Here is a 25,289-nt window from a genome sequence, read left to right on the forward strand (position 1 = left end):
TTAGGAACAGTGAGATTCTGTACTTTTATACTTGGTGTTTTAGACAGTGCACGCTGAAAACTGGCTGTTAGATGTTTAGATATAATAAAACAGATACAGCAATTTCAGGACAGTCTTTGCCTGTCCTGAAACAAATTTTAAACTGTATACATTAAACTTTCACCGTGGGTCTTTATTTTTATACTTACTATCTGATATGCTAACGGGAGAGTAAAAGTGATTTGAGGCTCTTCTGTTTTCACTTTATTTCAGAAAGTCCTGGCCACTTTCTATCTAGCTCAGGAGAGACTCATAGGGATGTCGCAGGCCACATAGGGTTGTTTCCAGGGCGGCAGGAGTGGACCTGGCAGCCTGCATAACAATTAGCTATGACAAACTCTTCACCCATTGTACCTGCCTCCTTATTTCCCCGTTAGGATTACTTGCAATTTGGGGGGGAGGGGTGCCGCACAAATGCCCCCGTCATTGTTAAAAGAATGCAGCGACCTCATCTGGATCCAGGACTCTGCCAGAGTTTGAAAGTCTGACTCTTACAAAAGGTGAAACTGTTGCCTGTAGTCGAAATATCACGTCTTGATTCCATTACGACGGAGTGGAGGCTTGATCCCCCGTGGGGGCCAACGGCAGAAGACGTTTTTTACACGGAGCTTTTGGGCTGGGTTCTGACCCGGTTCCTAATCACGGGGGTCTCCTCGAGTGGCAGCTGGAAAGCCCTGTAACCTTCATGATCCGAAAAAGCCTCTCCCCGCAGCAGAGGGGTGAAGTGTTCAGAAACACTCCGAGGAATGGCTTTGAGAGGAGCAGGGTACGGAGAGCACTGAGAGCAATCACAGGAGGCCGCGTGGACCTGGGACTGAGAGGGTGGCGCGCGGGAGGGAGGGGGAATTCGCGGCACGGGAAGCTCAGAACAGAAGATATCAAAGAAAGTGCCAACTAGTGAAAATACTGCAAAAGGATGGGTGGAGGGGGGCCAACGACGGGGGATCGGTTTAGAAAAATAACAATTAGCACAGCTAAAAATAAGGACCAATTTAGAGACAAAGCCAGATACACAAGGAGAAAAAAAATAAGACTCGCCAGAAAGACAATTCCTCGCAAAGCAAATGCTCACGAAAGCGGGGCTAATGGCATCCCTTCTTGGGCTGTTTTTCAGAAGAAAATGCGACAACAGGGTGGGGAGCGGGGCGGGCGGGCTGAGCAGGTGACTGACTGGGGCGCGAGAGGGAAAAGGAGAACCACAGCGGTGGAGCCGAGCGAAGGCCCCTCCGGAGGCTGCGCCGCGTGTCCTCCCGGTGACACCCGTGTCCCCGCCAGCCCGCGCGGGGCCGAGGCGTCGCTCCTCGCCGGAGCCCACCAGGTCCCCACAGGAGTCCCGCGAGGTCCGCCTCGGGGGCCTGGAGGCCGAGGGCGGCCACGCGCCCGGCGACGCCCCCACCGGCGTTCGCCGCGGTGGGAAGGGCCAGCGCCCACGGAGCCGGGGCGGGCAGGTCGGGAGCGCTGGGGTCCTGGATGCCGGGGCCGCGCCCGGGGTTTGCGGAATCGACCCGGCCCCCGCCGCCCCGCGAAGGCGCGCGAACACCCGCGGCGCCGTGCCCGTGTCCCGGGGAGCGGGCGGGGACCGGGGTGGCGGGAGCCGACGGGCGGGGACCCTGCCGGGCCGTCCTGGCACCGGGGGGTGGGCGGGCAGGGCCCCCGAGCGCGCCACGCGGCGTCCGGCGGGAGGGGCGGGGGCGGGGCGGGGCGGGGCGGGGCGGCGGGGGGCGGGGGCGGTGGGGGGCGGGGCTGCTCCGGCTCCTCCCTCCCCGCCCGCTCCTCCCGCTCCTCTCGCCGTCCTCGCCCCGCCGCCCGCCCGCCCGCCGTCCTCCCGGGCGCCCGCCGCGATGTTTAACCGCGCGGTGAGCCGGCTCAGCAGGAAGCGACCGCCGTCAGGTGAGCGGGCCGGGGGCTTGCGGGCGGGGGCCCCGGAGGCCGCGAGGGGCGCTCGGGCATCCTTCCCTGCGCCTGTGCCCGGGCGCGGCTCGGCGAGGTGGCCCCGACGACAGCCGGGCTGACCGCGCCACCTCTCCCCGCGCGCCCCGCATCCTGCGGTTCCCCCGCCGCGGGAGCGCAGAGCCCTGAGCGGCGCCCGGGGGAGGAAGTTGGGCTGAAAGGAGGAACGACGGCGGTTTTCTTTTTAGCGATTGTCTGGGACAAAAAGGACATCCAAACGCCCCCCAAACTTTGCGGTGAGCGTGGACGGTAGATTTCGAAAGCAACACGGCGCGCGGGTCCCCCCGGTTCTGGAGTTCTCCGCCCGCGCGGGCAGCGTGGGTGTGAAGGGCGCCCGCACGGCCGGGGCCGCGCATCCCCTGGGCATCAGGGCCCGGGCCGCCGGGCGCCCTGGGTTCTGCACCGTGGAGCCGAGTTGGGCCGCGAGGGAACGTGACCACCAGGGTGGAGAAGGGCACCGCCGTAGTTTGCGGCGGGGAATCGCTGACATTACAAAGGAGTCGGCTTGGCTGTCACTCTGGGCCAGCCTGAGCCACAATTTGGGGCCACCTGATGGGACGAAGAAAAAAACCCACGGTGGAGATGAAACCATACCCTTAAATTGCAACCTTTTTGTTCGTAACGATAGCTACGCCTTTTTGAGCGCTTCCTGTGGCCCAGGCCTGTGAATCCTCTCTTCACCCTTAGGACGACCTCATGAGACAGGTATTGCTATGGCCACTTCACAGAGGAGGGAGCAGGAGTTGTCAGGTAACTTGCCCCAGATCACACGGTAGCTTATGTGATGGGGAATCTTTCAAAGGCAGCTTTGCCTGACTCTGGAGTTCAGAGGCTTTTCTGTGGCCTCTCACTCCAGGAGTCACTTTTACATAGCAAGAGTCTGTACTCATTGGTCCCTACCCTCTTTTCATCTAATATCATATTTTATCGGGGGCACTGTTGTTAGGAGGATGGCCTGGAACCAGACTGGCTGGGTCCGGAATCTCCACCACTTAGGAGCAGGGGAACCTCTCTGTCTGCGCAGAATAAGGATCTGCAGAATGGAATAATCATAGCTACCCTTCTTCGAGGACTTAATTGGAGCTGGTTTCCCATCTATCAAGTTATGCAAATCATTGCATTTAATATTTAGGACAACCCCAATAAAGTACAACTTCATAGGGTTATTGTAAGTGTTACTTGTCACGTAAACCTTACTTTGTTGCCTGTAGGTCAAAACAGTCCCTTATGGGTGTTCATTTTAGCCGTTTCCCATTGGTGGATAGTCCCAGACCTGTGGAGTGGTGGTCAGAGCCTGTACTGTGCAGTTAAACTCCTGGTTTCCACTCTGTCCTTCAGCAACCTTGGGCAAGTTACTTGACCTCTGAGCCAACCGCAAAATTATCGGGAAATTTGGCCCTGGTTCTAAACCATCCCTAGCCTGGAACTGGCTATCATTGAATATTTACGCCATGAAAATCAGCAAATGCTAAAAGTCAAGCTTCCCGCCCCCCCCAGGAGAGCTGGTTTACCAGTACACCTCTGCCTCAGTTTCCCCATCTGTAAATTGGGTTTCACAGAGTTGTAGGATTACATACAGTAAAACATATGAAGTGCCTAGTACAATGCCTGGCACATAATAAGTGAGTAATGATTAGCTAGCTGTTTTCTTTCCCCCTTTTTCTATTATCATAGAGCCGCTGTGAACACCCCTGTACAGGTTATTCATTGCTTTGGATCATTTTGGGGTTGAAATCTTCCACATAAAGCAACCGAATTATGGTACAGACATGTTTTTAGGGTACTGTGGCATGTGGGCAGGTTGCACCTCAGAAAGACTGGGCATAGTTTTAGGGACACCAGTGGGATGGATGTACCTTTTTCGGGGCAACCTATGTTAAGACTGCTGAAATCTGGTTAGGTTACTGATAGATCAGCAGCTAAAAATCATGGGTTGGTACTGGATGCCTGGCGTCCAAGAGCCCAATTTCCTTACAATTTTTAGGTTTAAAGTCTACCCCTCTGATGGGAAAGGACCAATGAGCCTCTGCCAGTTTGGTGATCACTACTCAGCAGAAGGAACTGAGTGAGAACGGGGGAATGTGGGCCTCCAGGCGAGGCGGAGGTACTAAGAAGCCAGCCGAGGGACCCATAGTGCCTGTACTGTTTGTTTTGTTTTGTTTTGTTTTTTGTGTGTGTGTGGGGGTGATTTTAAATGAATTTCCCTAAAGTAACTCTCCAAATTGTGTAAGCTTCCAGCCCCAGAAAAGCAGGATCCGCCCCTGCTGGACCTCTTTTTTGGACCTGGCTGCATTCCTGTCTTTTGGTGCCTTTCACTCTAGACTTTTCCTGCATTTCAGCAAAATCATATTGGAGACAATGTTTTGAGCTGAGGGTTTGGCGTTCCCAACCCCTAATTCCAAGGTTCCAAGTGTGATTCCCTTCCCTTTCTGAGGTTTCTCAAAGTGTGTTCACCAACCCCTTGGAGTAAAGGAGGAAGGAGCTTGATAAAATGCAGCTTTCTGGGCCGTGCCCGGGACCCTTCCATTCAATCTTGGGGACTGAGGTGGAAGGGAGAGTGGGCTGCATTTCCACAGCACCCCACTGAAATGCAAGGACCCCCTGAAGGATTCTGCCCACCCACCCTGCCCCTGTCATGACTACCTGCACCATTGAGGGTAATGGCAATGCTGCTTCGTTGAAAAACCACAGCCCTCTACCCTCTGTGACCGAGACCATCAGGGAAATCCCCACCCCGCCAGCCAGGCCTGGGCCCTCCTTCTGGGGCCTGTTATACATTATCCCATTAAACCTTTGGGACCAGTTTCAGATTTATTGCTGGGCTTAAGTTTTTATTTAAAGCTGACAGTTGACATAGCAATTTAATGTCTTTGTTTTAACAATCTAGCCACAGAGTGTCTTGGCCTCTGGGGAAACTTTCCCTGCAGAATGTCACTGGCCCCCTCCTGCAGGTTCAGGGAGAGAAGAGCCGGGACAGAGATAGTGGGTGGGCTGGGCCAAGGGGTGTCCTTTTATTCCGGTGTGGTCAGGCCACAGCCAGATGAGCCTATGGGGACAGCTCTGAGCATCACCATCGGCAGCCGGTAGACTAGTGAGTGGAGGTGCCAATGATGCTGTATTTACCTTCATTGACTGTATTTGAACTGATGTCTCCTTTCCTCCCTGTTAGGAATTTTGGAAACTAGACAGATGCCCATTTCCTGGGGCTTCCGGGGTGAACTGAGTCACTTCCCCCTTGGGGTTGAGTAATCCCCTCGGCCCCCTGACATTGGGCTCTGAGAACTTGCTGTTTAAATTGTAACTAAATTTACTCTGACCAGTTTCTTCTGCTTCCCCTAGATAGCTCTCCACAGCAGCTGCTGGAGAGATGGCTGTGGGAGCTGAGGGGGCCAGGCAGGCAACAGCAGCAGTTCCTCGATAAGAGGAGTGACACAGTCCCTTGCGGACTTCCGGGGACAAGTTTCCCTTCCAAGCAAGTTCCCTTCTCTCAAGGGCCCTGCTCAGTGCCTGTGGGTCAGCTTTTCTCTCTCTCCTGCGGGGCGCTCAGGGACCTGTGATCCGGCCTGCCCAGTCTCGTTTACCTTTGCTCTCCAGTCTGACCCTGGGTGGCTGGATATTCCCACCTCTGTGCCTTTGCTCCCAGGGGTGTTCTCTGTCCTTCATAGTCTTCCAAAGCTGGGTCTCCCTGCTCCAACAGGCCCGCTCTTCCAGGCCTCCTGCCTCCCACCCTCCCTACCCCTGAAATGCAGCCTGTCCATTTCATTTCTCCCCGGACAGCTGCAGAGGCCGCCTAGGGCAGGGACCTGTCTGGAGCTGCCCATTTCGGAAAGGACAGAGCAGAGAACTCAGATCTGCGAGCCACGTGCAAAGCTACCTGACCAACCTCACACAGTATCTATTTAATCATCTTGTTAAAATATATTTAGAGAAGGAATATGGAGCAGACGACTTTGCTCTTTCCTTCCCTCCCTCCCTGGCTTCCTTCCTTCCTTCCTTCCTTCTTTCTTTTTTTATTTTCTTCCTTTCTCCAGGCAGGACATTAAAAACAGACAAATCCATCATTCACCATCTTTATCACTCCACAAACGCAAGGATGTTTTAACACCCAAATAGTCGGAAAGATATAATGTCATGTAAAGAACTATCCTGATCACAAGAATCTTCTAATAGGGAGAAGAAGTGGGTAACTGAGGGACAGAGGTAAGAGAAAGACCTGTTCCACTGTGCTCCCTTTTGTATCTTTTGAATTTTGTACTATGTAAATAAATATAATTGGCTATTAAAAACAAACAAGCAGACAAACAAAAAAACCCAGACTGTCCTTACTCTATCAACACAGCTCACTTGGTAACTGTTTCCTTATTCTTAGTCTCATTTCCCCATGGACCAATGAAGAAAACTTCATGCCCATCTGTGGCATTGTGGGCAGACGGCCACCTGGGATCTCCTGGTCTCATCTTCTCAATTAATTTTAAGTTCTGTGAGAAAAAGGGCCCGCCTTTCAGTTTTTGCAATTTTCACTGCCCTTCCCTTTCCAGGCTTTTCAGCCAGACACCCTCAGGTTGAATCCTACCTCGTCTACTTCTTTGCTTGCTCCTTTGGAGCAAGTTGTTTAACTTTTTTGTGCCTCAGTTTCCTCATCTGTACAATGGGCCAACAAAGGGCCTGATCTCCAAGGGCTGTTGTGAAGTTGAGACGGGATCTAGTAAGTGCCCAGTAAATGCCAGCTATTTTTACAGCTGTCGTCCTCCTCTCTGCCTCACCCCCACCAATCCATCAGAAGTCATTTATCAATACACATCTACACATGAGTGCCAGACACAATTGACCCTGAGAAAGACACACCTCTTATTTTTGAGAAATGCAGTCTACCTGACTGTGATGGAGGGAAAATGTCACTTATTTGCCTCGCTGTAGGGGTCAGGGGAGAGTGACGCAGAGTAGGAGAGTGAGGGCACATTTATGCATAAACGTCATGTCCCAGAGGAAGCATGAGGGCTTCTGGAAAGTGAAAAAAAAAATAATAACGACAGGGTCTTCGCTTTCACCCCTAGGGTAGGGCTCCTGGGTAGTTTTATTTTTTTCTGGGCCTTTGCCTAGAAAGTGAGAATTCTAGGGAGGCTACAAATAACAGTGCAGCATTCTTATTTCCTTCCCCACTGGTAGAAACTAGAAACAGTGGCCATCTGTTGTTTAGTTAGTCCACTCAAAAGAGGATGTTGAGGCTTGTTTTTCCTTCGGACCCAAGGGTGCTTGGGAGCCCCGCAGTCCCCAGCCTGTCTCGCCCAAAGTGTCTCTGAGAAGGCAGTGGATTTTGAGGCTGCATCCTCCCCCCACCCTGGTGGACCCCAGAGCATGGAACGTAAGGAATGGTCCCCACCCCTGTGGTAGATCTCCTCAGCTCGCCCATCGCTGGGGCAGTGGTGGGACAGAGTAGCGCTGGCGGGGAGTGTGGTGTACAGACACAGGTACAGGCGACCTTTCGCGGCACAGCCTGAGCACTTGGCTGTCTCTGCGGCCTCAGACTTCGTGTGAAAACTGCCATGATGCCGTTTCTGAGCCGAGCCAACCCTCTGCAAACTGTTGGTCTGCTCTGCTCTTTGAGGTTTGCTATTATTATGATTATTTTAAAACTTTTCAATTATTATTATTATTTTCTGCTAGTAGCAGTTCATGCAAACCTCCCCACCCAGGGAATTGCATGCTTGAAGGGTAGTTATTCTCAGAAGCTAGATACTGGAGCCAATAAACACTTAAGAGATATTTAGATAGAAGATAGAGTGTTTCCATGACCCAGTTTCTCCGGAGCCTTACATAGATCTCCAGTTTTAACAAACGGATTCACTGCTCCTAAGTGGGATGACTTTTTTTTTCTTTAATTTGTTTGATGTGGTATAGGTAATACGAGGATTTAAATACATTTTGTGGGGTGTGCACTTTCCTTGAGTATTTTAAAGGAGTATGGGAAGTGTGTGTGTGTGTGTGTGCATGCATGTGTAAGTGTGTGTGTATGGGTTGTACCAAACCACTTTAGAATTTAGGGTTAACATTTCTGCCTTTTCCTGGCCTTGAATGTTTAGTTTGCTTTTAAAAATATGGTGTGAGTTTTGGGGTACTTAGGACATAGCTTTTGACGATGTAAGTTGATTCTGTTGTTGAGGAAGCTGGATATTTATTGTTCTTAAATATTATTTGAGTTGGGGAAATTGTCAATGCAGGACCCGTCGTCCAGACCTTCCTGCAGACTACTAGCAGGAATCCATGTTGCAAGCATTCAGTTCTGATAAGTGTTACAGATGCCTTTTGAGTACGGATTTCCAAGGAATTAATGTGTGGAGATTTCTGATAGATATGACATCATAGAATCTATGAATAATGCATTATGCAATATGCTGCGAGCACCCAGCCTCAGCCATCTGCACCGTGATACTGCACTGTCTTTGAAATAATGGCTTTTATTGAAGCCAGAAACCACATAGAACAGCATACATGTAAATGGAAAGTGTATGTACATGTGTTTGCATGCTGGATGATTCTGGCCCAGTCTTATAGGAGTTTTTGTTTGCATGGAACTGGACTCTTACCCAGTTTTCTCAGTCTTTTCCCACAGCATAATTGTTATCATTCTCTTCAAGGCTGGTGTGTTCTGGCCTCTGAGTGTAACGATCAGCAGATAACAGAAATAAATACAACAGTAGAGCTCTCTGGAGCAGGCCTGCCTGGGCTTGGACCATGATTCCCCATTTCCTAGCTGGACCACCCTTGCAAGTTACTGTACCTCAGTTTCCTCACCTGTGAAGTGGGGATAAGATTAACCACATCAGAGGGTCATCGTGAGAACTGAATGATTTAACCCATGTAAAAAGCTCAGAACAGAACCCAGCACGTTGTAAACAAGTGTGTTTATTATTAGCTAATGATAGACTAATCTGAAGACAAGTTTATTGAAAAATAAGTATTGTGCCTGCAAAACTCTGAAGATCTAAAATATTTTCAAGAGTCCAGGAGGCAGGACAACATTTTTTGTCATTGCAAAAATGTTTGACAGTTGAACTGCACAACAACACAAGTAAATAGAGCTAGACAAAATCAAAACAAACTAATGTTATCACCAACTCCTTACAAACTTGAGTGATGTTAAAGCTGCAAGAAAAACGTAACTTTTTTCCCACCTGTGCATTCCAAACTACCTTCTTGTGTAATCCATCTAAAATGGAAACTTCTATCTATGAAAAGAGAAAATAAATATATGGGATCTCTGTGGCTCCAAGTGCCATGAGTTGGGAAACTGTGAACACTATGTTTTGCTTTATTCTTAGGTTTAGAATAAACTGAAGTTCAGAAGTAAAGCTGTTTGCTATGGAGAAAGGTTATTTCTTTCTCCTACACATTGTAACATTTAAAGTGAACTGACATGGCTTAGGAAACCCTTACTTACATCAGCAAATAGCGGACATCTCCTGCGCAGGAGACAGATCCTGAGTAATGGAAATGCCCCGAGGTAAGGGGCAATCTCTAGGGTAGTGCTTGTTGGAGTGGCCTCTGCTCAGTCTCATTGGAGGTTGGAGATAATGACTAGGAAAAGAGAGACACCATTAAGTGAATGGAGTAGGCAAATGCTGATCTATCCAGAGCTATCTATCTATATCAATACCACTTAAGAAGGAATGAGAAAGAAAAAAAAGACATAGCCTTAGTCAAAATGGAGAGACAGTCAGGTTCCATCCAGCAGTTCCTTAGCTGGGTCACCTTGGATAGGGGACCCATTTTACCCTCTGGACCTTTATTTCCCAGGCTCTAAGATCACATTGGTGGGTTTTGAATTGTGAAACTTTTTGTTCAAATGAAAGTTGGCACAGAAACCTAATATGCCAAATAATTAGTGTATGAAATAAAGGGTGAGGGGAGGTAGTTGTCTGATGACGAGGCCAGCTCACTTATCTCTCAGTTAACCAGATCTGCTTAACCAGAGCACTCTTTTGGCTAAATGGGAAATCTACCCAGTGTATTTATTTGCATGACAGAGCGACAGTGAAAACCAAAATGTGGTTTGGTTTATGATTGTAAAGGATATCAACAGTTTTGGAATCCTTTCAGACCAAGGTTGAAAACTTATGGGCCAGTCAGTGTTTCTGCAATGGCAAGAGAAGTTTGCAGCTGCCTCAGAATTGTTCCTGGAACAGCGAACTTGTTGTCCCTCCATTTATTTCCTTAAGAGAAGCTCTGTGGGGGAAATGGAGTCAGCTGTCAAACTGTATTCTCCCGGTAAAGAACAGAAGAGTAAATTAGTGAAATGCTTGGCGGAATGAGCCCTGTTGCAGAAATTTCTCATAATAATGACGTTTTGATTTGATTTATACTTCACTGGGAAGAAACTCAGTGTTCAGAAGCTTGCCACTCTAGCATTTGCAAAGAGGGCAGGGAACTAATTTAATATCCACGAACTGAAGATTCACTTTAGAGAAGCGTCAGATCCATTTGTGATGTGTTCGAGTGAGTTTGTTTCTCAATTAAAGGAATGGATTTGTCCCAAATAATTCCCTTACGTGCTCCATCACCAACGTGTATTAAAACACAAGTTCTGCCAGGCTCCTGGCTTCTGCTTTATTTAGTCCAAATCTGCCAGCCAGTGTCTAAATTCCAGGTAATTCTCCCAGAAGCTGGGAGACGGAGCCTCAGCTGCTTGAGAAATTAAACTATGTGTTGTGCCCCAATAGAATATGAGAGATCATGGAAGCTGAATTACTGTTAAGTCCAATGTATTCTGATACAACTCTCCTCCAAAAACCTCTTTAAACTGTACGGTGTGCTCTAGTTATTTGCAGTGACGATCATTTATAAGACGTTTTTCATTTATCCTTTTAAGTGATTCACTTAGCTGATTTCTTAATTTCAAGCTTGTTTTTCTCCTAGACTTGAACCTTTCTTTTAGAAAAATGTCTCTACTTTGAAGAAAAAAAGAAGGGCAATGGAGAAAACAATATTAGGTCTAAAAATAGTTCACCCTCAGATCCTTATTTTAAGGAAGGGGAGAGAAGGACTAACTTTTGCTGAGAGTCCTCTCTGAGCTTCTGGGTGGTCTGGCACGCTTCCTCTTGTAATCCTTCTGATAACCTGAGAGATAGAGGGATGATCTTTATTTTACACACAGAATTTTGCCCATGGTCACACAGTCCGAATTGGCCAAACTGGGTTTGGAACCTGGTCCCCTCCAACGTGACAGTCCATGGGTTTTCCTTGACTCTAAGAAGGGGCCAAGTTCTATAGAATGAGATATGTTTGTGTTGTCACTTCCTCCTTCAGGCAAGTGGCCAGGTGTGTTAGTTGGAGGTCCCTTGTCCCCTATCCTTCAGTCAAGAAGCTTTTTAGGTGTCTTGAGTAAGAGAGTGTAGCAGAGGTGCAGGTACAAAGATAGATTCATTCATTTCATTCGTTCGTTCGTTCATTCATTCATTCATTCATTCATTCATTCATTCATTCATTCTGTATCTATAGTAACAGTGTGATGTTGAGCCATATTGAAGCCTGGAGCAAAAGAAAAAAATCAGTAATAATGATCCTGTCTTTATTTAAAATTTTGATATTTTGTTCATTATGGAATATCTTTCATTAATTTTGGTTTTTCAAAATATTGCATGAAAACATCATTTATCTTGACACCTGAGTGTCTTAAGGCAACCCCCTTAAATTTTGCACCTTTCTCCCTTTCCCCACCTTCATCCTGGCCCTGGTACATACTTTTTATAGGTGTGCCAGGCAATCAGCTACGAGCTGGAGATGCAAGATAGAGATTTATGGGGTGGCCTGGCCCAGCCCATCTGCCCACAACCCCTTCTCAGGCCGCCAGCACTGACTCTTCTCTTTTTAAAAAGGAAACACCCTTATTTGTAAATCCTTAGACGCAGAAGAATAAAATCCCTCCCTTTTATTCCAAAAAAAAAAAAAAAGATTATGGGAACTTTAAGACCAGTCAGAGTCAATTGTGCAAATCGTCACAACACCCTAGCATGATAATTGTAAGACTGTGCACAAAGTGTTATGGGGAAGGAGTCGCCGATGTGCCCCGGTGCTTGGCAGGAGGGCCTGAATTGGACCCAAGCGCTGCCTGTGGTTGGTCCGTGGACAGGTAGGGGAAGGATGTAAGGAGACTGTCCTTTCACCGCTCTGAGCCTTGGGTTTCCTCACCTGGAAATGGAGGAAATGGTAGCATCTACTTCATAAGATTGTTGTCAGGACTAGAATGAGTTCCCTGGGTTAAGAGCCTTGAATAGATTCTGGCACGGAACTTCAAATCTGTTAGCCACAGTGCTGATGACGACAACGGTGACCATTATGTGCAGCTGTTTTTGAAGGACTGCATCTTGGAGCCACATACACAGGCTGAACTTTGCTTTGCAGATATCCATGACAGTGACGGGAGTGCCTGCAGCAGCCACCAGAACCCCAAGGGTACAGCCAGCTGGGCCGCCTCGCTGGAGAATCTGCTGGAAGACCCAGAAGGCGTGAAAAGATTTCGGGTTTGCCGTTTTCATTGTTGGAGGGATTGATGCGACACGTGAAGAAGTTGAGATGTGGGGGTCGGGGGGGGGGGCACAGGCCAGTTAACACTGTCTGGAGAATAAGGACCTCTCACCTGTGGCGACCCAGGTGGAAAGGCTTTCCCGGGTGGTCATGGACCAACATGGAGGGCGCACACAGACTGTCTCTGGGTTTTGTATGGCTGGATGGGAGAGGCGCGGTGGGGAAGAGGTACCATGCTCATTGGCAAAATCTACAAAGAGTGTCCAGCTCTCTGACACCTGGGAGGAGGTGGTCTGGATCTCTCTGATGTGAAGGTTTGTTCTCTTGTGTGTCGGGCTTGTAACAGAACGAGGCCGACTGGACAACAGCTAGCAAAGTGAAGTTAAGCTGAGAGGAGGCTGAGGGATGGGGACATATCCGTGCTGCTTAGAAATAACTTTTTTGGCCAGCAGCAACTCCAGGTGTTTGTTAGAAGGAGCACTTGTGAATTTGAAGAATGCCTGTGTCTTCCTGAGTCCCATCGTCTGTTCTCAGGCCTTGGGCCAGGCCAGGACAAGCCCTCAGGCTGTTGGTCCCAAGGTCCCCTGGGAGGGGACAGCGGGCTGGGCTAGTGACGTTCCTGGACCCCAGGCCACTGTGAGTTCCCTCTAGATCTCCTCTCAGGGAGGACACCCCTGTGTCCAGCAGAATAAATACTTTTCTGGGCCACTGACCTCCCATTATCTGCCAAAAAGGAAAAATACGCACCTCCAACTTGAGTATTTTTTCATCTTGGCCTTTTTGGACATGCTTAATATGTTTTCTTCTCTTTTGTTTAAAAAAATAGGCCTGATTTTAGAGGAATGTACTTTGTTTAAACACAGTCTGGAAGGAACTAATATATCTTCCACTTTAATTTACTTTTTGATAATTTATTGTAAGCTTAGAACTGTGAGGAGACGCCTGCTTCATTTTTCCTCTTCCTCCCAATGTCAAAGCCATTAAGTTGAAATGCATATGAAATTCTAGCTTTAACATTAAACATAAGCTTTGCTTTTCAGGGTGGAGTTGTCACAGGGTGATCAAATCATGCTCATTTATTGGATTTTGCCAAATCAGTCCTTGAAGGGAAATGCATTATTTGTTCGTTTATGTTTTTTTTTTTTAATTAGAATACTATTTGATATTTTTTCTTCTCTGTATCCATAGGAATTTTTAAAAAAGGAATTCAGTGAAGAAAACGTTTTATTTTGGCTAGCATGTGAAGATTTTAAGAAAACGCAAGATAAGAAGCAGGTATTTCTTCTACTCTTTAATCACGTTCCTGATCATTTTTTTTTTTCTCATAAAGTTACAGCTGTCTGTCCAGCAGATTGGAAATTGCCTAAAGAAATCTGATCCATCTGGATTTGGGAAAATTTAAGCCTCAGATTAGGCATTTTGTGTTGCTCAAATATTCATAACTTTAATGAGTGTGTTAATCCATTTTTAAATGGAGCTATACAAATGGATAAATATTTAGAGTAAAAATAACAATTGGTATCATTCAGAGTTCATCTTCATGTACGATTTTTTCCTTCATGAATAAGTTATAAGGATGTTCCCCCCGGAGTTTGACATGGTGGCATTTTGTATGGAGGTAGTACAATGATAAGCAGATTTGGCAATAAAAGCAGAGTGGGCATCAGATAGATTGTCAATTATTCAGTATATCTTTACGAAACACCCTGTGGTTGGCAGGCATCCCACATAAAACGTTTCTGACTGTTCTCCTGAGTAGATGTGTGCTCTTTGCAGGAGGTAGCCTTTAATTCTGATGTCAGCCAGATTTTCTGGCGCTGAAGGTTGGGTCTAAGGGGAGATGGAGAAGATTGTGGGAGAAGAGACCTATGAATTGGGTGTGTTTACCAGGCCTGTGTCTGTGGATTTCTAAGAGCCCACCAGCTAAAAGCCTTCAGGGTCCGGTAAGTAAGGTACATGAGTGAGGCTTTTGGTGTGAGGCTGTAGGGAGTTGTTGGGGCCTGGGGCCATCGGGGGTAGTAGCTGCCCTGTCTCCAGGGGCTGCAGCTGGTTGGTGAGCTGACATTGGCAGTGAACGCTTTGGGGTCTGTGTCTGTCTGGGCTTTCGCTACTTCCAGTTCTGCGCACCCTCACCCCCAGAACACTGAGGGGGCCTTTCTTCCTAAGGCTTCTTCCGTCGTCAGCCCAGTGCTGCCTATTTCTTCAGAGAAGCTGGACTTTTGGATTCTTATGTGAACTTATCTGATTTTATAAGTGTTAGAACTATTTTTTAAAAAAAAATATAAAACGTTTGCTGCCAAACAAAACACACCCAGGTGGCTTGTGGGCTGCCAGTCACTGAGCGTCTGTCTCCAGAAGCTGGAATCCATGAAACCAGCATCATTACGTGTTTGTAGGCCACGGCTTGAAAAAGGTTCGTCATTGGTTTATTCAAAGACCCTAGTGGACTCAGACACACTTTCCCCAAGATGGAGCCATGTGGCCTTCCTCTCTGTAGGGGCAAGGATGGATTCTAAGACAGACTCCCTTTAGCTTGAATTTCCTAGGTTGGCCTAGAAAGCAGTCTGCGGCATGACCCTTGGCATTCGCTTCCTCCGGCTTCTCCTCCCTGGATGACTTTGCCTGAGTCTCCTGGGTGGTGAATGGCCTCTGAGAGCAGGTGGGAGAGCCTGCTTTAGAAAGCTAGGATGCTGGCTGCAACCCTTCATGCAGGAGTACTCATTGTCCTCCTTTGCCCCCAGCAACCAGGACAGGGCCCAGGGACAACCTCCCATAAATGCTGGACTGTGCAATTGATTCGTCCAGCCTCACGCTAAAACCCTCCCTCAGAGTCAAGCAGGCAAACAGATAGGTGTCCATTGCTCTGCCTTATTCTTTGTGGGTTGGAGGTAAGAGGGGCCTATGGGTTGACCAGCCCACCCCTGCGGTGGACAAACCAGGAAGCTGAGGTCCCCCTCCCCGCGGCCCAGCTGGGGCTTGAACCAGCACTCTGAGGGCACCCAGGCGTTTTCCTGCGGGCTATGCTGCTGCGACCTTCAGCTCAATTGAGTTCACAAGCTCTTTGTGGAGGGCCAGGCCTGGAGAAAAGCACGGGAGACACACAGCGATAAGACAGGTGAGCTTTGGAGAACAGGCACGGAGAGGGAAAGCCGCTTGTAAAACCTTTGCAAGTATGACGAATCTAGAAATGGGAAGTGCATGTAGGTTCTGTGGGAGCACAGGCAGTGGGCAGTCTGGAACTCCCCCGGGGAAATGCCGTTTAAGCTGGCACGTGAAGTGGAGCTTTGGGGGTGGGCGTCATGTTCCTGGAAGAGGGGTCAGCCTGTGGGGAGGAATTCCTGGGGAGAAGAGCTAAATGAAGCCCAGATGGCGGGAGGGTTGTGCTTGAGGGGCAGCCCGGCTGTGCTGTGCTGGAGGCTGGCAGGCAGGTGGGGCCACCACTGGAGAGCCTGGGTGCCCAGGTGAACCCTGGAAAGCCGTGGCGGTGGGTTGCATTGGCCCGTGCACACCCTGCAGATAGGGCGTGCAGAATGTGTCAGCTGCTCTCTGTACCCCACACCCTTGATAGCCAGCATGTGACTTCTGGAGGGTTTTGTGTCCTTAAGCCTGGAAGGTGCCTGGTGATTTCTTCAGTGCACTGAGTGCTGCCTCACCATCAACTGCCTGAGAATACAGATGGTACAGGAAGGGAGGAAGCAGCCATGACGCCCGTGCTGTCCAGCCCTCAGTCTGGGTGATTACACCAAGCCTCCTGAGCACTCCCATCCTTCCGGAGCCTGTGGTTGCAGAGATGAGCAATGGCTCAGCTCTGCCGCCTGCTTGGTGCGGACAGAGCCAGGATGCAGACCAGCTCTCTGACTCCGGACCTGTGAATGCTCTGGCGGGTCTGGATGCAGGGGAAGTCAAACCGGGAGTAAGTTCTAAGTCACTAATTTAAAAATGCAGAGTAGGACCGAAGCACAGGGAGAAGTCGGCCGCCCTGAATTGCACAATCAGACTTACTGCGTTTGACCCAACACGGCGTCTGTGGAGGGTTTATCTCTACAGTGAACTAAGGCAGTGGTGGGATTGATGCGAACCTCACTTTTGGCTCCGTGCTGGTTTGTCTTTCATTCTTTTACAAGGATTATCCAGCTGAATCTTTCCATAGCACTTACTGGCTTAATCTGAACACTTGTATAATTTCTTTATTTATCTACAGTATTGTTTGCTTTTCCGTCTGTCGTGCAGGCTCCAAAAGGTCTGAGATCTTTGTATCTGAGTGCCTGGAACAGTGCCAGGCACACTATACTTCCGGTTCTTCCCACTCAGGGCAGCTCACACCCAAGCATCTACCGTGGACGAGGTCCTGGCCTCCCTCTCACCTGGTGGCTGCAGTGTGCAGTGTGCATTGTGGCTAGCCATAATGAGTCCATCCTGTTGGGCATGATATTCTCAGAGGCTCCAAACAGTAGAACCATGCTGTGTCTTCACTGTCCTCCCTGGCCTGTGATTCGCCCCTTGGAAAGCAGCCCCTTAATTTGGGAGGGTGTTCACACTGTGCATTTATGGTGGGAATGCTGGGGCTGTAGGAACCTGGGCGGGTGACGCCCCCCACCCCGCCCTCCTTGGAGTTCCTGGGGTGGTTGTACGTTCCAGGTGTCCATATTCAGCAGTCTGCTTTCAAGGCAGTTCGCTCCCTTTGTACATTCTTTATGGTTTACAATTTTTCTATGTAGTGCCTCTTCCCCATGAATTAGCATGTGAGATATTACTATTTTCTAAAACAAAGCAGCATTTATGTTTTATAAAACCTCAGAAAAAACTCCAACAAGATGTTCATTCTTTGGCTGCCCCTGAATTCATTCATTCATTCATTCGTTCGTTCATTCATTCGTTCGTTCGTTCGTTCGTTCGTTCGTTCGTTCGTTCCTCAGCACACTGGGCCAGTTTACTATGTGACAAGGACTGAAATGGATATGGCAGCCGATACAGATTTGTAAAGACCAAACTGTGAGTGGGAGTGGGGAATTGGGATGGCACAAGGTTTCTAATAATCACAGCTCTGACGACTTGCACTAATATTAGGTATAATGATACTAATACATTTTTATTGTGTTCTACAGTTGACAGAGTTATGGGGAGGGGTCCATCACAGTTATTATTTTTGTTATTATTTTATTTACTGCGAAAACATGATCCAGGATTTTAGAGTGTTTGCTATTCTTATTTAAATTAATAGTAAAGGTTTTCCTAAAAGGCTAAAACACTACCTTCTTTATTATTTAAAAAAAAAAAATCCAAAAATAATATATACTCCTTCTGTGAAATTCATTCACTTCACAAAGTGGATGGAGTAAGAAAGATTAATTCCCTCCATCGCTCAGCACCCTCCAGATTTCGCTCTCCCTCTGATTTGGGCTGTGTCTTCCCCACCTCTGCCTGTCTCGGTGGACTTGGCCGGGTCTAGGCGGAGCCTGATCAGAGTATGGCTGCTCTCAGGTGGTCTTGGGCCTGGCATTGGCCTGCCATGCGCCTCCGTTCCTTCTGTGCTTTCTTTATCACGTTTAAATGTTATCTGCCAACTTCCTCTTACTGTAACTGAGGTTTCACCTGCTTATATCCCTGTCTACTGCATTTTCATTATGAAAATATTTATTGTTTATTGTTTGCTGCTGAACCGAAGAGGATGCCGCAATTACATTTTCTTCTCCTTGGACCATCTTGCTTTTCTTATTTTCGATATGGTGTTGTACAGGCTCAGCCTCTCAGCTCCTCTCTGCATTCCGGGTTCACCTGGGGACAGTCTTCCTGGGACCCTCGGGTCACAGCTCCTACTGCGGTGTCCCCAGGTCTTCCTTTGCCACGACTGGCCATTCCCTTTGCCCTTCTCCTGTTTCCCGGACCCAGGTCCTCCTCCATGCTGAGTCATTTCCTCATTTTAGTGGAGCATGGCCAGAAATAGCTTCTTGAGAAAGGGGACCTAGCAGGTAGATGTTTAAGATCTTGGTGAATGAAAGTGTTATTTTATTCCTACTCTTCCACTTCATTTGTAATGTGACAGAGCATAGAACTGAACTGAATTCTAGGTTGAAACTCCTGCAGAGACTTGAAGACTTTGTCTCATTGTCTTCTATTTTTGTTAAGAATCGGTATTTTATATGTAAGTTGATTTATTTTGTTTTGTTTTCTTGTTGTCTCTCTTTAATAGTATAGGATCTTCTTTTCATCACCAATATTCTAAAACTGCACAGTTAGAGGCTTTGGACGGGGTGGGGTTCATTCATTGTGTGGGCATTTTACAGAGCCTTTTAATCAGGAAATTTATAATTCTGGGAAATGTTCTTATGTTCTTCTTCTTCTTATCATTATTGTTTGGTAACTTCTTTCCTCCCATTTTCTCTGGTGTCTTTTCCAGAGATGGGCCTCCTTTCCTGGACTGAGCCCTTAATTTTATCTTTTTTCCCTCCTGTTGTTTTTATCTCTTTGGCTTTTGGTTCCTACTTTGGAGATCTCAGCTTTATCTTTAAACTCTTCTGTTGATTTTTTTCTGCTTTGTTTGTTTATTTGTTTGCTTTCTCTAGACTAGAACCCTCTAGTCTCTTCCTGGTGACCACAGCCCCACACTATGTTTATAAATTAAACACATCTCTAGTCAACTGGACTGGGAAAAATGTGCTGGGGAGTTTGTATGCACAGTTTCACTTCGCCCTCACACTGTTTAGCATCTCATCCTTGGTTTGCTTCGTGCCTCAGTTCAGCAGCTTCCCTGAGTCAATTTCTTTAGAAAACTCCAGTCTGGAGGAGAGAGGAGGAGCAGGAGAGGGAAAAAAAGAGGGGAGGGGTAGAGGGAGAGGAGGGGAATGGTGGGGGGAGGGGAAGGGAGGGCGAGGGACATGACCACCTGAATGCTCAGGGTTGGGGCGGCAGGGACCTGGGGGTCTAAGGGCTTGTTTCTGCTGCCGTCCTCATCTCTTCCATCGGGGTACCCGATGCCCCTGAGTTCCTGCCATTTTGGGATGTTCCCTGTTGGCACCACATCCCCAGTCTTGCAGGTGCTTAGGTTTGTTCTTGCTCTCTGTGGAGTCACTCACTGTCCCTCCAACTGCTTTCCACTTCCTGAGCCAGTTCTCGGAAATATTCTTGAATCATTTGCTTGATAGTTTCTTTGCCTCATTCTCTATCTGAAACTGATGTTAAAAAACGTAGTGGCTCGATGTTTTAATTTTCTTATGTGTCCTTTCCCACTGTCGTTCTCTGGCAGAGTGACGGGAGTACAGGTGGCAAAGTGAGCAGAACTCAGTGACGGGCAGCGTGTGGGGATGAGGGACGTATTGGGGGATCCCTCTTCCCAGCTGCCTGGAATAGAGACTGCAGGACCCACCAGCCAGGAGGAGGCCACTTCTTTCCTTGGTATTTGAGGTGTCTGTGGGACATTCAAGCCCACATTTTTAGAAATCAGTTGGCTACATGGTCAGTAGCTTTGGGGGCAGTTGGACTGAAATCTTGGGGGAGAGCATGTGGTTAGGAGAGAAGCCAGCCTAGGGCAGAACTCTGGGAAACCCCAGAATTTATGGGGGAGGGGAACAGAGGGACAGGAGACAGATAGAGACACAGAGGCACTGGAGAATCCTGAGAGGGCAGCAGTGGTGGGCAGGGCTAGGGCTGGAAAGCAGTCCAGAGAAAGGTCTGAGGGACTTAGCCACGTGGAAGACATCAGTGAGCTGGGGGGAGGCGGTGCTGCAGGTGGGCAGCAGCCATACTGAGTGGGCTAAGAAGTGGGTGGGAGGGAGAAAATGGAGACACACAGCCCGAGCTTTTCTTTTGTGATATTTCAATAAGAAATCAAGGGGTGGGGAGGTTGTTAGCTCTAGGGGGGCGTGGAGTAAAAGGAGGTTTTGTCCTATTTTTCCAATGGGTAAAGTTTAAGCACGTGTATTGGATGAGGGAGAGGAACCAGAACATACAAAGCACTGCTCTTCTGAGCTTTGGATGGCTGACGTGTTTGCCGCTCTTCGGAGTAGATTTCTGTGTCTGGAGCTGATATCCAAAGTGAATTTGCTTCCCCTAAACATTCACTGGCTGGACGCAGCAGTTGAGTGGTGACTTCTGCCTGAGTGTCGTTATGGCTGATGCCAGGTCCCGGACTCGTGGGTAGGTGTCTGGGGGAGCTCCTGTGGGTGCAAACGCTCCCACAAACAGTCCTCAAGTTGATTCCAGGAGTCGCCACGTGGGCCCAGCTGGGGTCCTTTTCCAGCACCTTCTGGGGCAGGGTGGGATGTCAGCACATTGACCCTCCCCAGGAGGCCAGAGAACAGAAGCCGGCCATCCTTCCAGGTCACATTCAGAGTCACAGACCTGGGCGACTCCACCAGCGGGGGGGTGTTCTTTCTGTTCCTATCCTGACAGGAGCCAGAATAGGGTTAACCGAGCACTGGAAAAATCTACTAAAATAACTCAAAAGACCCGGTTCTTCTTTTTTGTTGAGTGTTCTCAGCGTGGACACCAGGCCTTCCCGTGACCAGCTTGCGGTCGGTCGGCAGTCTCAAGGTTTCCCTTTTCAGTCACGCTTCCTATCCCAGCCCAGATAAGTTCTGCTGCTTAAGCCATTCCCCTGTGTGTGGTCAATCAAAGATGGGGTGCCTCAGGGACCCCACCCCGTTCCCTGACTGAACTCAGGAGGGGTGGCTGGGGCCATGCAAGTAGGGCTGCGACAGCCAGAGCAGGCTCCCCAGAACCTGCTTCCTGTCCTCCTGCCCTTTCCATCCCCCTTTAAGCTTCAAGCTACTCATTACACTTCTCCTTTTCAGAAAGAACTGAGACAGCCTGGATTCATCTGGAAGCCGTGTGTGTGTGTGTGTGTGTGTGTGTGTGTGTGTGTGTGTGTTCACGGGGGAGGCGATGCCTGAAGTGTGTGTGTGTGTGTGTGTGTGTGTGTGTGTTCACGGGGGAGGCGATGCCTGAAGTGATTTCTGCCTCCAGAGCTCTGTGTGGAGTTTGCTAATCTGACTGGTTGATAGTTTTATGAAGTATTAAAACAGGACGTGGTTTTCCAACAATATTCCTTCCACAGAATGTGGGTGGTGGGAGGGAAGCTCGTGGCTTCATGGGTCTTTGAGAGGCAAGCAGACCCACCTGGGCCTCCAGGATGGTCTCTAGACTTCTCCCTTGGAATAGCCGTATTTATCTTAAGACGCTACTTGCGTGTCTTTGGACCTGGCATTGATTAATCGTTTGTGTTGCTAGTCTATCAAGAACCAATACCATGGCCTTGGGTGTCGACCTCCACTTGGACAGTCTTTCTGGGGGACAGGAGATGGCAAGGCCGTGGCCTTTTAGGGACTTTTGTCAACTAGTCTTTGGAAACAAAATAAGTTAAAGGACTGCTTTTCTCCTCCTTCCAAGCACCAGGTATTGAAGTCTTCTGGTATTTTCCATAAGGCAAAGGTTTTCAGAGCCTGGGATTTCTTAAGCCAAGCTCTGCAGCATGTGTGGAGCCCCAGGTGGGCTCTCTGGGGGAGAATGGCAGCTTTCCAGGCCTCTAAGCCCCCTGATTCCCCCCACGAGTCATAGCTCTGCGGTTGCATTTCAGAGGCATTTATCATCTGGCTTGCTCTTTAGGGTGAGGTAATAGTTTAGGACTTAATGTTTAGAGAAACAGCCCCCATCTTTGCTGCTGGGAGGTGTGAGTACAGGAAGTCTCCTTTCTCTAAGAGAAAACAGAACCGTCAGGGGACCAGGCTCCCTTCTGCAGCCCCAGCAAGGAGGCAGGCTGTGTTTAAGACAAAGCACTTGCTGCGAGCATGTTCCTGAATCCGCCAAGGTTGGTTTTCGGTGTTTTTGGAAGCACAGATGTGCACACTTTTCCAACTCTGCTTACAAAGCTTTCAAGGGCCAGTACCTACTTAGGGCCGACGCTTTCCAGCAGGACTGCTCTCGGGACTCAGATGGGCAGTCACTCTTCTCTCCTTTGCTCACACTCATATCTTGTTACCTGGAAAAAAACACCCAGCCCTGGGAGGCTGACAAACCGCACAACCTGGAGGAGATAATGTGTCTCGCAGGAGTGGAACTGAGCAGAGACGCAAGGCTTTGGAGCCACACAGTCCTAAGTCTCCCTACAGGCTCCTGAATAAGCCATGTCGCCTCTCCTAGCCCCCACATCCTCAGCAGGGAAGTGGCACTAACAGGAAAATGGCACTTGGCTTGGATATTCATGGGATAAAGAAAACAGACCATGGCTGTAAAACACCTGGCATGTGCCTGGAGCATAAATACGTGCTTGATAACCGGTTGGGATATGTATGCATAGTTTATTGTGGTAAAATACACATAATGAATTTTAACTGTTTTAAGTCTTCTTATTTTTACCATTTTAACCATTTTAAAGTGTATAGTTCAGTGGTCTTAAGTACATTCATAGTGTTACACAGCCATCACCACTATCTAGTTACAGAATTTCTCATCCCCAGCAGAAACCCCTTACCCATGAAGCAGTTACTCCCATTTTCCCCTCCTCCAGCCCCGAGCAACCACTCATTTTCTGTCTCTCTGGGTTTGCATATTCTGGATATTGCATATGAATGGAACCATGTAATATGTGGCCTTTACTGTCTGGTTTCTTTTAATTAGCATAATATTTTCCACGTTCATCCATGTGGTAGCATGTATGAGGACTTCATTTTTTAGGACTGAATACTATTTCTATGAATCTTTAATTTGGAGAATTCATAGGGTGGTCCCAAATGGTACCGAATGTCACTCAGTCTGGGCCAGGAGTCTTTCCATCATCATTTCTAAATGGCTAATGTAGCAGTTTTGTGACAGGAGATGTGGCTGCAGGTACACGGAAGGGGTGGGGTGGGGGCTGGGCCGACCATGAGTTTCCCCAGATGGAGCTTAGCTCTGGAGCAGCAGCCAGAGCGCCCAGGCCTGGACACAGCACAGAGCTGGGCTCAGGCCGGGAAAGGCTGAGCTCGCAGATGACCGACAAGCTCCCTGTTATCTCCCCCAGATGCAGGAAAAGGCAAAGGAGATCTACATGACCTTTCTGTCCAGCAAGGCCTCGTCACAAGTCAATGTCGAGGGGCAGTCCCGGCTCAACGAGAAGATACTGGAAGAACCGCATCCACTGATGTTCCAAAAACTCCAGGACCAGGTAACCTGACTTCCTTACCTGCACCTTGATTTGAACCCAACATTTATCCCCAGCCTGGAAGAATGCAGTGAAACATTGCGTGTGACACACCCTAGAAGCCGCCCATGCAGCTGGGCGGGCTGAGGCACAGTGAGGAGACATGGTTGGTAACAGACAGAGGACTGCAAAGCCAGGCTCCAGGTGTGACCCACAGTAGGCTCCCTCAGGTCTGTTTACCCTTGATCTACACACAGTGTGAGCCAGCAAGGTTGTGTGTCTTCTCAACCCATATTAGGAGGGAGGCTGGAGCCCTTTGAGGAACCCACACTGAGGAAGCAACATGTGATAACTGCTGAAGGTAGGAGCTGACAGAAAATTCCGGAAAGCAAGGATAAGGATTCCAAGTGGCAAGGAACCTGGGGCTGTTTTTGTGCAAATACACAAACATCGCCACCTACCGCTGGTAGCCCAATACCATAACCTGGTTCGTAATGAGACCCCTGAGTCATAACGAAAAGGTCAACATCTGGCAGCATACACATTTCACTTAAAGAGGAAAAATTAGGTTTAAAAACACAGACCTATAAGGGGCAAACTTCACTTTTCTGGCAAATTCTGGTGGTAATAGGCAAAGGGATGAAAGTGCGTTCCAGAGATACTTATTTAGACACGAATTTGCCGACGTGATTATCCACAGTGTGCTCCGTTCTTCTGAGAGGTGACACGCACACTTGCAGACAGTGGCACACAGACCGATTTCAAACTTTTGCTGGCTCTATCCTCACGGAGGAAGCGAAGGCCTCACTCGGCACATAGGTGGACACTAGCTTTTAGCTTCATTCAGCAATCCTCAAATGGCAGCAAGCCCAGCACCACCTCGGGACTTGTTAAAGCAGATACTGGGCCCCAGCCCCAGAGGTAACTGTCAGATGTGATGGTTCCCAGGCGAGCTGAGACTTTGCCTTCCCAACACGCTTCCGGGTGGTGGGGATGCTGCAGGTCCTGTGACCCCACTTTGAGAACCACTGGCCCACTGGAGGGGTTGGCCTTGTTTTGACCACTTGGAATGTGCACAGAGTCCAGAGCGTGTCCCAGCATGCAGGAGGCCTCATCTTTGCTCAGCATCCCAGACAAAACAAATACACAAGTAGAAGAACACTAATAGGAGAAGTAGTTTAAGAATGTTTTCCAGTTGACACGGTGGCAAGTGCAAATTCCATATGAATCCTGAGTCAAATTTGGGTGTTGAATCAAGGCAACCTGGTTAGCATGGGTGACTTGCTGAGGGCCTCCTGGAGGTGGTGATTTTGAGACAATGGGAAGGATGCCATGGACGTGGATTTTTGGAGGGAAAGGAAGTGGAATGTATGGTCAAAAGGCCATTTTCATGACTGTAGCCACATGGGGATGTCTGCCCCACCTGGACCTCAGAGTCTTTTAAAATTTCCTATCGTACTTTAATGCATAGCCAGGGTTGAGAACCTGCACCAAAGCCAATTGTGTTCTGGGTGTTTTCAATAATACTATTCAGGGGTTGCCCATCTGTGACTGATGCCCACTTGGCATGTAGTATCTCATTTCATCTCCCGTGAGTATTACTCCCATTTTGATGAAGAGAAAAGCAAGGGTCGGGGAAACCAAGTGATTTGTTAGCACCAAGTTA

The 25,289-nt window shown here is 48.5% G+C and overlaps 1 protein-coding gene across 2 annotated transcripts in view; it reads left to right on the forward strand.

The window, feature by feature from the left end:
* The first annotated feature begins 1,843 nt into the window (after positions 1 to 1,843).
* Positions 1,844 to 25,289, forward strand: part of RGS10 (regulator of G protein signaling 10) — a 37,706-nt gene continuing 14,260 nt past the window's right edge. The window contains exons 1-4 of one of the 2 annotated variants that reach the window (XM_081074769.1): positions 1,844 to 1,929; positions 12,388 to 12,506; positions 13,699 to 13,785; positions 23,504 to 23,647. In XM_081074769.1, the coding sequence (XP_080930895.1) occupies positions 1,881 to 1,929; positions 12,388 to 12,506; positions 13,699 to 13,785; positions 23,504 to 23,647 (399 nt within the window). In that variant the 5' untranslated portion in view covers positions 1,844 to 1,880. Of the gene's footprint in view, positions 1,930 to 7,233; positions 7,352 to 12,387; positions 12,507 to 13,698; positions 13,786 to 23,503; positions 23,648 to 25,289 lie in introns of those variants that run through there. The other variant, XM_081074770.1, reaches the window with a different exon arrangement.

This window comes from Rhinolophus hipposideros (genome assembly GCF_964194185.1).
Source record: "Rhinolophus hipposideros genome assembly, chromosome: 15".
In the NCBI taxonomy this organism is placed as follows: domain Eukaryota; kingdom Metazoa; phylum Chordata; class Mammalia; order Chiroptera; family Rhinolophidae; genus Rhinolophus; species Rhinolophus hipposideros.